The sequence below is a fragment of the Drosophila serrata genome, unplaced genomic scaffold (genome assembly GCF_035046125.1).
Source record: "Drosophila serrata isolate PLE 108 unplaced genomic scaffold, ASM3504612v1 contig_66, whole genome shotgun sequence".
NCBI lineage: Eukaryota > Metazoa > Arthropoda > Insecta > Diptera > Drosophilidae > Drosophila > Drosophila serrata.
The window spans coordinates 572,777-585,238 of NW_028256964.1; the positions used below are offsets into that span (position 1 = coordinate 572,777).

General features: G+C 38.3%; 3 protein-coding genes across 5 annotated transcripts in view; 2 read left to right on the forward strand and 1 right to left on the reverse strand.

The window, feature by feature from the left end:
• rt (Protein O-mannosyltransferase rt) overlaps positions 1–9,395 on the reverse strand; it is a 25,100-nt gene extending 15,705 nt beyond the window's left edge. Inside the window, exon 1 of the mRNA XM_086837479.1 lies at positions 9,164–9,395. The gene's annotated coding sequence lies outside the window, so the exon portion shown is untranslated. The remainder of the gene's footprint in view (positions 1–9,163) is intronic.
• LOC110181268 (uncharacterized) lies at positions 1,595–12,440 on the forward strand. Of its 3 annotated transcripts, none has more exons than XM_086837576.1 (4): positions 1,595–1,969; positions 9,841–10,461; positions 10,517–10,668; positions 10,733–12,440. In XM_086837576.1, exons 2-4 carry the CDS (start codon positions 9,909–9,911, stop codon positions 11,648–11,650), a joined length of 1,623 nt encoding a protein of 540 aa, XP_086693702.1. In that variant the 5' UTR covers positions 1,595–1,969; positions 9,841–9,908; the 3' UTR covers positions 11,651–12,440. The 3 variants fall into 3 exon arrangements, with proteins under 3 accessions (XP_086693702.1, XP_020804636.2, XP_086693699.1); XM_020948977.2 differs by lacking the exon at positions 1,595–1,969 and adding an exon at positions 8,623–8,730; XM_086837573.1 differs by lacking the exon at positions 1,595–1,969 and adding an exon at positions 8,772–9,165.
• LOC147644918 (uncharacterized) lies at positions 7,574–8,026 on the forward strand. The gene is made up of 2 exons (XM_086837638.1): positions 7,574–7,668; positions 7,725–8,026. Exons 1-2 carry the CDS (start codon positions 7,600–7,602, stop codon positions 7,974–7,976), a joined length of 321 nt encoding a protein of 106 aa, XP_086693764.1. The 5' UTR covers positions 7,574–7,599; the 3' UTR covers positions 7,977–8,026.
• Positions 12,441–12,462: the final 22 nt, after the last annotated feature.

The window sequence follows — 12,462 nt, forward strand, 5'->3', positions numbered from 1 at the left end:
AGTCGGTCCTGTGCCCCTATTTTTTTGTATTTCTTTGCACATAAGGGTATTGATTTTATGGAAATTGTCTGGAAATTGGAACTTTAAAGTGATTGGAACAATATTAGAAAATGGGATTTAAGTAGAAAGTTAATAAAGTTGATAAAATTGATAGAATTAAAAATGTTGCCTTAAAATAAGGCTGAAATTGAATAATATTTAAAATATAAAGATCTGTGCCACGTTTAATAAATAACTTAAATAGAAATAACTAAATTAAAATGATTAGAGAAACCTTAAGAAAGTTATGCTCTTGGGTTTAACTCTTAACTTCCTAAGCAATACAAGAAAGCTTAAGAAAATTAAATTATCTAACCTGTTAAATAAAGTATATGATTTTTTAGAATTTTAGAAATTGGTTCTGATATTATTAGAGCAATAAATCATTGAAATTTGATTCATTATTATATTTAGTTTGAGTAGAAAAAACCAGGAGTATATAAGGCTTCTTTTGACATATTAATTAAATATTATAAAATAATCAAATAAATAATAATAGTAGTTCCTTACGACCTTTTTATTTGCCTAAGAACCTTTTTTAAATAATAAGTATATTTTTTCCAATAAGAACAACATTTTCCTTAACTTAAATAAACGTTTAAGGCGTTAACTAGAGAACCTTTTAAAAGTAAAGCCTTATTTATCTGCTAAAGATACATCTGCAATGCAGTTTCTTAAGAAATCCCCCATCTTACATGATGATAAAAATAAATCAAACTGAAATATAATTTCCCATACTCTTTCACCTATGTATTTTCCAATACATATGTATATCATCATCCAAACTAGAGTTCAGGCTCCCCTTCAAAAAACCCAAACTAAAATTGAAATAAACAAACGAAATGATTTGTGTGTGTCCGTCCTTTAAGCTAAACAAAGAGTGCTTTTAGCTGCACATGCATATAAATCACATAAGTACATAGCACTTGTGTAAACTTCTTATGTACTGCAGTATTTTAATGGGTTTTATTAGGATCTCTAGAGGCTCGGGGGTGTGGGGAAAGAGTAACAAAAATGCCTATTAAAAAGTGCGTTTGAAAAAACTGTTGCATACCTGACGGCGCGCGCTCAAATTAACTAACAGGACATCGACATCGGCAAAATGCAATGAAACGAAGAGAGCCAGACCGAGAGAGAACACCAAGCCGAACGTGAGAGTACAGCATCCGAGTGAGACAGAGAGAGAGAGCACCTTAAAGTTTGGAGAGAGTGGTATTTGGCCGGCGAGAGAACAAACACAAAAGCGAAAGCGAGGCGCCGGTATAGGTGCTGCCAGAGCGGGTGGAGTATATATATATATGTCCATATATATGTATATATATATATGTTCGTTTGTGTGTGCTTGTCGCATTGTCGGCAATTTAAAGAGTAAATAATTGTCTGCCGCCGGCAAACATTTGGCCAAACTGCTAGTCCTTTCACACACACACATTCACACACACACAGACTGCCGTTAGTATTGGTATATTTTTGCCAGTTTCGTCCGTGTATCGGAGCTCTTCGTCACCAAACTCTACACACAATTTTAGGCGCCGGACGAACGCACTTTCCAATCAGTTAACTTTATAACGCCACCGTCGACACTACGTCATCCGGTTGAATCCGCATTGCCTTGTTTCGTCTGAAATCGCATTGCATCGCATTGAATTTGTATTGAATCTGAATGCGGTGTTACGCCCCCTAAATCACACACAAACACACTCATTTTGCATTGGTATTTGTTGCCGAGCTGCGAATTTCGTCGCGTTTTTACTTTCACGCGACTTAACGTCAACAGTTTTGCAAGAAAACGTGTCTTCTTCCGAGAGTGTCTCTAAAGTGTGTCTCCATTGTGTGTTTTCCCTCAAAAAAAAAAAAAAAAAAATACGAAAAAGAACAACACAGAGCTGGAAAATGTGAAAACAGTGCCGGGAGCAAATTGAAAAACCTTGTGAGTACACATAGTCGCATTTGAGTACAGACAAATTAGTGAAGCAATTAGTGCTATATTGTTTGACGCCCAGAAGTATGCAATATGCAGAGGAATTTGTATTCAGGATTTTGTGTTCATTTGTACAATATTATTTAAAGGAATTTATCGATCAACAAACAAGAAATATCAAGGAAATATCTAATTTTAGTACTTATTATTATTATATTAAGTGAGTTGATTTTAATCTGTTTAAATAAATATATAAATGTAAGGTTTTCTTATAGGGGTTAGTCGTTAAATTTTAACCACACTGCTTATATAAATAAATATATTTTAAGTCTAACTAAGAGCTTAATTGAGGTTTTTTAGTTAAATAAAATAACAGATCTGCTTTGAATAAATCTGAAAATGTGTTTATAAAGTAGTTTTGGTTTAAAACAAGCTTCACATTTGCTAATCTTATTCAAAATAAACATTTTAACTTTTAAATAAAATATTTTCTGATTAAAAAAGATGCCTAACTACTCGTCTAAGCTGAGATTTCTTTAAATAAAAACTTACTAATCCCTATTTTTAATATTGGTCATAGGAATAATAATAATAATTAAAAAATTATACCTGTCAATATAAATACTCGTGTATTTAAATTGGTTTGAAGGTGTCTTAAACTATAATTTAACATAAGAATTAATTTTCATGACAAGTAACACACAATACAAATCTTTTAAATCATTTTATCTATATTTAAAAAGTTGGATTAACATTTTGTAAATATTTCTCTCAACTAGAAGACATCAAATATTCCATTAATTTTTTTTATAAATTTAACGCTACACATTTATTATTATTTTATTGAATATTATCCAAGTGAGACAAATATTTATAAACACTTCAGGTAAAAATAAGAGGCTCACCTTAAATAAGCAAATCCTCTTGACTTAAACACACACACACATTTTGGGCAATAAATCAGGTATTTAATTTGCGGCTGCATTGCAATGTTGACTCCGGCGGCACAACGTCATCGACATCCATGTGACCGCGTTTCCGAATTTCCCCCGAAAACTCTTGTGTACGTGCGTGGTGTGTGTGTGTGTGTGTGTGTGTGTGTGTGTCGGGGCACCGAAATACAAAACACGGAATACAGAAAACAGGATACAGATACGACGACGATGACGACGGGTCATGGCCACGGCCACGGCCACGGCCACGAATATGGCATTTCGGCGACTCCGGAATACAGCGGAATATTGCTCCGGCTGCAAAACTCCGGCTCTGCCGTGCGTCGCAGTTTCACTTTCACGACGAACACCCACACACCCACACACACACACACACTGCTGCGAGGGCTGTGTGTTGCAAATCTGTGGGCAATTGTGGGTGTCCTGCGAGCTGCGAGCCGCGACTTGCACTCAGCCTCACAGTTCGTCTTTTGCCGAATTGGCGGGGTAAATGGTCACGGTCACAGACACGGATACGGAACAGGACACGGACACGATTACGGCCCACTAGAACTGCCAATGACAATGACGTTGTGGTTGCACAGTGGTTGGAAAATTATTTAAATGGGGCGTAAATAAGAATTAAAATATCTAAGGGTACTTTTAGACACCTTCGTAAGGGTTTCTAAAATTATTTATTTATTTATTTCTAGAAATTAATAAAAACAAGAAAGAAAGCTAACTTCGGCACGCCGAAGTTTATATACCCTTGCAGATAGAACTTCTATGAATAGGAATCCATACAATATAAATTATATATATTTGTGTTAAAAAACAATGAATAATAATACCTGCTTTCATTTCATTCACCTATACATATTATATTTGCAGTTTTACATTCACAGATTTGCATTTTTCCTCTACATCAAACGATCGTTTGTATGGCACCTATAAGATATAGTCGTTCGATTTTCATAAAATTTGACAAAAAATTTAAGACTAATATAAAATAGCTATACCTTAAATTTGATGAAAATCAGCTGAAAACTAAAAAAGTTATAAATTTAATTGTATTAATTTCTCGATCGTTCCTATGGGAGCTATATGATATATTGGTCCGATTTTCATAAAATTTTACACAAAATTGTAGAGTATAGTAAAATGGCTATATCTTAAATTTGATCCAATTCTATTGAAAACTGAAAAAGTTAAAAATTTTTTTGTAAAAATTTTACGATCATTCCTATGGCAGCTATATGATATAGTCGTCCGATCCGGCCCGTTCCGACATATATACGAGTGAGAGTATATAGAAGGCTAACTACAAAGTTTCATTCAGATAGCTTCAAAACTGAGAGACTAGTTTGCGTAGAAACGGACAGACGGACAGACGGACAGACGGACAGAAGGACAGACGGGCAGACGGACAGACGGACAGACGGACAGACGGACATGGGTAGATCGACTCGGCTGTTGATCCTGATCAAGAATATATATACTTTATATAGTCGGATGTGCCTCCTTCACTGCGTTGCAAACTTCTGACTGAAATTATAATACCCTGCAAGGGTATAAATATACCGGAAATTACATAATAAAAAGGGTTTTATTGTAAATATCCCAACGATTTGTTAAGGATAAGGATTTTTCTTGTAAATATCCCAAGGAATTTGAAGGATATAAATAAAGATTAATATATCTAAGAACCTTTGGACACCATTATAAAATATAAATATATATATTTATGTTAAAAAAAATAAGGGAATGCCTGCTTTCGTTTTATTCACCTTACATATATGTAACATTTTATATTTACAGTCTTACATTCAAAGTTTTGCTTTTTTCTCAATTTTTTTAACGATCTTTTGTATGGCAGCTATATAATATAGTAGTCCGATTTTCATAAATTTTTACATAAAATTCTAGATTAATATATAATGGCTATGAATCAAATTTGATGAAAATCTGTTGAAAACTTGAAAAGTTATAATTAGTTTTCTTAAAATTTTCCGATCGTTCCTACGGCAGCTATATATATAAATATATATATGTATATATATAGTCCACCGATTTGCCATGCTCCGACTTATATAGTAGTAAAATTATATAGAACAATAACTACATAGTTTCCTTCAAATAGCTTAAATTTGTTTCAAAACAAATTTCGCACATCTGTGCATATGATTCTCAACTTGTTCTAACATCCCCGGAACGAAGTGACTGCTGCCGGCCAGGTCTCAGAAACGTGTTGTGGTACAAAATTTGCAAGTCATTGTTTATCAGAGTTATCAGAGTTAATTACTTATCAGAGTTAATTACTGCTCATAGTTAAGCTCGCTGTTTATCTCTGTCTCTCTGCCTCTCCCCCTCTCTCTCTTTGTCTCTCGCTCTATGTATATCTCTAGAGGCACCTCCTTCTCTCCCACGCACTCACACTCACTTTCTCTGCTCCTCTCTCCTCGGGGACTATAAATAGAGGCGCTGAGGTCGCGCGCGCCTCAGTCTGTCCTAGGGGTACCTAGTGTTCACATCTGTAGTGATAGTGATAGTGACTACTACTACTCATACTTAATTACTGATCATAGTTATTACTTGCTCATAGTTACTTACTGATCATAGTTACTTAGTGTTCTTTGATACTTACTTATCATGGTTAATTACTGATCATAGTTTTTTACTGACCATAATTACTTATACACTTTATATGTTTGGAAATTAGTCTTTCACTTCAATATATATATATATATATTGTAAATTTGCAGCTGTCTAGGAAATTTTTTTCAACTATTTAAAATTCATTACGTTATCCCTAAGCCTTAATTAACTATTAAACTGATTAAGTACACTGAAAAAACCTTAAGAAATTGTTTTTTTTAGTAACCCCAATCCCGAAAAAATTGAATTTATAATAATCCAGGTTTCACAGTACCTTTGTGTGCCACTTGTAACACATTCAGCTGTCTGAGACTGGGAATTGACCGGCAAAGTGCGGCAAAAATGCGCCGACTTTACTGCATCCTCGAAACCCACTCCCAATCCCATTCCTGCTACATTCCACCGCTGCAACCATCACGACCACGACGATGGTGAATGGTGTTGGTAAAGGCAATGCCTGGAAAGCCACCGAGGTGGCCACGCACACACAAGTGCCGACAAGAATAGCAGCCTCACATGCGCACAGGAGAGTTGCACTTGCCTCCTGCCACCTATTCCCATATCCTTGCCAAACCACCCGCCGTTTTGGCCAACTCCTGGCGCCAACACTCTCGCTCTCCGATTCAGGAGTGTGATAGTCCTCGGTGTTTACTCGCAGTGGATGGATTGCATTACACTGAGAGGGGATTGTTAACTTTAGTATTTAGTATGTAGTATTTCTTTATAAAATACTTGACAAATTATACTAAAAAATCGATAAAATGTAGTGCCTTTTTATTATTAGAGACCCATTTATTTCTATCCTCCTATTTTTAATCATTTTTTTATAATCAATCCAAACCCACTTAAATTTCTCTCTGTGCACCATTGAGTGCACTTTTCTCTGAGCTTCTGAAGAGGAGCTAACTGGAAATGGTTGAATGTGTGTTGGCCTGGGGAAGCCGGCCGGCCTTTTGGTGTGGTAGGCTTTGGTTTGCCGGAAGCATCGCATCGCTACGTCATCGCCATCCTCATCGTCATCGTCATCGTCGCCACCGTGCCGGAATTCGTGTGCGTGGCCTGATTTCGTCGATTGGCCTTGTGTGCGGGTTTTCAGTGTCAGGAGCGCAGCATCTTTGTTTTGGTTGCAAACGTTCGTTGTTGTTATTGTTTTTGTTACTGCTGCTGCTGCTGTCCGACTTGGCCTGCATATTTGCAAATCATATGAACCCCCTGTGGAGTCTGCAGGATGTGGGGGAGATGTGTTACCCTTTATGCCAAGAGGACACACGTGTGCCCTTGATGTGTTTAGAGGCAGTAAATGGTGTGGAAAATGTGTTTAAAAGTGGCTTAGATCTCGCTTCCGGTTACTTTTTTCTGTCAAACATGGCGTATACGTAATGTGAGAAATTAATAATACGTATACGTAATATGACAAATACATTAAAAGTATACTTATAATGAAATGCAAGCCGGCTATTAGAAGACTGATTAATAGTTTAGAAATGTTTCTCATATTCATTTTGTTCAATTTAAACCAATTTTGCAATAAATTAATATTGCGTATACGTAATATAAAAATTTATTTTTAAGTAAAAGTTATTTTTTTAAAATTCATTCATGTTAAATTCATTTGGTTATTTTGTAGTTTGTAAACATTTCTTAAACTCATTTTGTTAATTTCAATTAAAAACAATTAGTGTTCTGAAATTAATATTACGTATACGTAATATAGAAAATTTTCTTCAAGTGATATATTTATATTTTTGTAGCTTTTTAATGTTTTTTAAATACATTTTCTTAAATTAAAAACAATTTGTGATGCATGTAAAAATAATATTGCGTATACGTAATATAGAAATTTTGTCTTTAAGTAATAGTTATATTTAAATGCAAGTAGGGTATTGGAAAGTTGATTAGAAGCTTATAGATGTTTCTCTTATTCATTTAATATGCATCAGTAATGCATATAAAAATTATATTTAGTTAATGCCATCACTTAATCATATTAGATATGGCTAAGCGGTATCAGTAATATAAAGTCACAGAACCTTTGTAGTTCTTAGTATCGCAATGTTTATTAACTTTTTAGTGTTGCATATTTTTCTACTCGGTTTTATGTACCAAGCATTCTCTTCAACGGTTAATATTTTAGTTTCCCCAAATCTATATATTATATAAACCTTAGTAAATCTTAGATTTCAGATGACCATTACCGGGTAATGGGCGTAGATTGTCAGCCTAATGAAGTGGTTAGTTGTACTATGATTAAATGTCCTTCAGACAGGAATTGTCCTGCGGCAAGCTTTTGCTTTAATCCCGAATGCGTTTGCCGTCAAGGATTTCGTCGGATTCAAGGTGTCTGTATGCCAAAACATAATTCTTTGGGTCTGAGTAAAGATACTTTGGATTCTACTTTATTGGAAATTCCTTTTAGAGAGGAGTTTTAGTTGTAATTTCGTTTGTTTTCATTTTATTAATATTAATTGTTCCATAAAATTTATTTTTCTGGGCTGAGTGCAGTATTTAAACATAATTAGGATTAGAACCGTTGCTTAAAATTATATTAAAATAAAAACTACTATGTTATATATCCTAATTAAATAAAATATCCACTAGTTTCTATATAAAAATTAGTATTTATGCTTAAAACTCATATATAAATACAAAATAATCCCTTTTGAATTAAACCTTATCGATTGTGCAGACCCTGATCATGAACCTTTGTCTAGATATGCCTATCTATCGATAAACCTTTTGCTATATAAAGACTCTTAACAAATTTGTTTTTTTTCCCAAAATGGCAAATGTAATGTTTTTTTTTTTTGCTCAAACAAGAGAGCTGCACACTCTCTCTCTCTCGCTTTCTCTCACTCCCTCGCTCACTATAGTACAGCTCTCCTTTTATTCTCCGCTCGCAAGCACACACAAGCATAGTTAGACCAACTAGTACCATCGAGTGCAAGGGAGAGGGAGAGTGAGTGGGAGAGGGAGTATGAGTACTAAGGCCATGCCGGCTCCCAAAAGAGCCGAGAGGCGAGAGCCACGAGCCGAAGCCCTTGGCTCGGGCATAAAAGCGGAGCGGACGGGACGGGTCGGGTCAGTAGAGAAGATACGCCACACGCCGCCAGGTGGCTGCAATTGTGGATGCGGCGGGTGTTAATCGCATGTGCATGTGCATGTGCACCGCAGACACATTGAACGGTTAGTGGTTACCTTCCATCCTGCTCCTCCTGCTCCCAGCCAGTACCCCTTTGGCAAGCCCACACAATACACACACTTTCTTGTTATTGTTGTTGTTGCCCGCGGAGGAGGTGACCTCCAGAATGGGCTGTGCGGCAGCAAATGCAATCGGCTGCACTTTTCCTTTGTGGAAACCCCGCCGCCTTGCGTTTTATTGTGTCACGGGTTCGCGCGCACAAGGCACAAAAATAAACGAACGCGTTTCCAAGTGTTTTCAAGTGAAAGTTGATTCATCGCAAAGACTCGACCATCAAACTCGTTTAATATTTATCAAATAAATACAAAATAATAATAATAATTATAAACGCATAAATGTTTACTCAATTAAAAAGGACAGAAAATCGAGTTCTAAGTATAAATCGATATGGCGCAGCCCTGTTTGCTTGCCACTTACAAGTCAGTTTAGATCGTCCCACGCTGCGTATGAGTTATATGTGTTATTCGCATACATTTTCCGCGTTTTCTTGGCTTTAATTCAATTTCTTTTTTAGTTTTTTTTTTTGATTCAGCCAAAGGCATACACACGGTTTTGCGGTTAGGGTCAGCCCTAACCTAATCTTAATGTACCGACACACTAAATTGCCATATAGAGTCGGGTCCTCCGTACACCTCAGGCTCCTTGCCTGAGGTTTTCGGTGCCCACCCCTGACCCTTCTTCGCTCCTTCTCTCTTGCTCACGCGCAGGATTCGCGCTCTTTTTTATCGTCACCTCTACAACTGCAGCCAGGATGTTGTTGTTCTTGTTAGTGTTGCTGTGTGTGGGGGGTTTGTTGTGTGTGTTTTGTCGGCTGGTGGTGTGTTTAGATGCCAGTCCTGCGGGTGGACGGTAGTGTATGAGTGTGTGTGTGTGTGTGCGTAGGATTCGGCAAGTCAGCTAAAATAACGACAACAACCACGGCGCTATTTTCACTTTCTATTCAAAGGCCTTTTAAGCTTCAATTGTAAAGTTAAGTTCGATATTTTAAACGTTACTTGGGAAATAAAATATGAAATAAAAACTATTAACACCTTAATAATATAATGAAATATTTAATATTGCCTGATCATTAAATTGTATATCCCCCATTTCAGTTGCCTTAACGCACAGGATCCCATAAAATTACCCACGATCTCCCCTCGAGTTGAGCTACGAAAGGACCATGAACTTCACCCCGTTTGGCAACACTTTTCCCGGCAATATTCCCGGCCTGCCGCAATTCACAACAAGCACAGCTCCCTTGGTTTCCACGGTGACCGCTGCCGTGGCGGATGTGACGGTGACCGCCACCAATAACCCCCAGCAACAGCAGCAGCAGCAGCAGGATGCTGCAGGCACTAGCAATCGCTACCAGCAGCAGCAACAGGTCGCACACTTTGGCCAGGCCAATCTGGCCACGGGTCAGAGTGGCAGCGGAAATAACAAATTCCGTGGAGGCCAAGAGGATGCCCTGCAGGGTGACAAGTACAATGGTCACCTGGTTGCCGCCTCCCAGCAACAACAGCAGCAGCAGCAGCAGCAACAGCAGACGCAATACGCCACGGTGGCCTATGCCAGTGCAACCACAACAAGTTCCGCAGCGGAGGCGCTGCAAGCAAGCACTTCCGGTCAACAGCAGCAGCAGCAACAGCAGCAGCAGCAGATGCAACAGCAACAAGTGACGGCCCCACAGGAACTCACACAAGATCTGTGCAATGCCATTCTGCAGCAGCAAGGTAACTTGATAAGATTTTATTGAGATATTTTATAATAAGTTAATTCCCTTTCCAGTACTCCAAAATACCTCGTGGCAAACACTAACGCCGGGCACCACCGTTGCCGACTACCTCTCGCATCTTCCAGCCAACACGTTGCCCCTGTCGCTGCACCACTTCCTCAAGTATTCCGCCGAAACGATAAAAAAGGAGAATCAGCAAAATGTGGTAAGTTGTAAAACCCTAAAATAATATTCAAATATATTTTTAATTAATAAATATTCACCACCAGGTACTGCAGGTGCAGACGGGACCAGCCATTGGCATCAATACCCTTGGCACAACAACCATTAGTATACCTCAGCAGGAGCAGTTGACGTTGCAGCCGCAGCAGCAGCAGACGACAACGTTGCAGGTGCAAGCACAGGCAGCGGTTACGGCAACAGCAACGACGGCCGCAGCGACGACAGCCGGTGGCAGTGGCAGTTCCTCCAAGAAGAAGAAGCGTAAAAAGCGTAGCAAGGACCGGAAACCAAAACTGCGACCCGGAGAGATACGACTGGGAACAGCGCTCGATGGTAGCCCACTGTACATGTGCCCCGAATGCCATGTGGCGTATCCAGAGCCCGAACTCCTCGAAGTGCATCTGGTGGGTCACAACCTGGAGAAGCGGTATGTGTGCGACATATGTCAGGCATCGCTCAAGCGCAAGGATCACCTCACCCGCCACAAGCAGTCGCACAATCCGGATCGGCCCTACATCTGCACCGTTTGCCTGAAGGCCTTCAAGCGGAAGGAGCAACTGAGCCTGCACTTTGTGATCCACTCCGGGGAGAAGCGGCATCAGTGTGCCGAATGTGGCAAAGGATTCTATCGCAAGGATCACCTGCGAAAACACACACGCTCGCACATAGCCAGAAGGGTTAAAGCGGAGCTCAATAGTCATGTTCGTCGGGAGAATGGAACCAGCATGCTGCAGCCAGTGGTTACGGAGGCCACCACAGCAGCATTGCAACATGCCAATCAACTAGCCAGCCAGCAGCAACAGTTGCAGCAACAGCAGCAGCAACAGCAGCAGCAGCAACAACAGCAGCAGCAACAGCAGCAGCAGCAGCAACATCACATAGTGATCACGCAGCAGCAGCAACAGGCACCGCAGCAACAGCAGACATCGCAACAGCAGCAGCAACAGCAGCAAATGATAAATTAGCCAAATGATTTTTGTAAAGTCAGTTAAAGCAAAATTCAATTTAGCCAAAGCCAAGTCCTCGGTCTTGGTTGCTCCAAACAAAAATTACAACTCTCTCTCGGTCCACACAATTTAATTGACTCTCACAAAATCGGATAATGCAAACAGAAGGATGTTTTAGCTAATGTCTTCAGAGGGGTTTTCTTAATTGAAGATCCCAACACAGTGTACAATTTTAATCATAAGATCATGATGATCATCAGGGGGACCGCCTATAAGTTCAAGATCCTTTCTATATTTGACTACATTTCCCGTGATTTTTATAATTTAAACTTAAAAAATATGCTTCAGTTAGTAAATTCCTCCAATTATCTTTAAATTGTTTAATTTTCACATATTATTCAATAGATAATTACCAACCCCCATCAGTTGATCGGTCCCAGGCCTTTGTCCGCCCTCAACATTCCATATAATCTAATTTAAGAGAAATATGTGCAAAGGAATAATAATTTTATACGCAATGTATTTTAGTGAAATGTATTTTTGTACACAATTAGAATCAATGTTGTATGTATGTATGCCTGGCTGTCCATATGTACAAACACACCTGTACGAATACATGATACTGTTCCACTGGCAGCGAACTACTATATAAATATATATAAAAAAAATAATGTAAACAAATGCAATTTAGATTTTAACTTACTTGTAGGCAGGAGATTCTAAAATTGTGAATGTATTTATATAACTTTTTGCTACACAGATAAACTTGTATATATGTATGCAGTAAATAATATAATTTGATCTAAAACGAGTTGGTTTTTACTAGATTT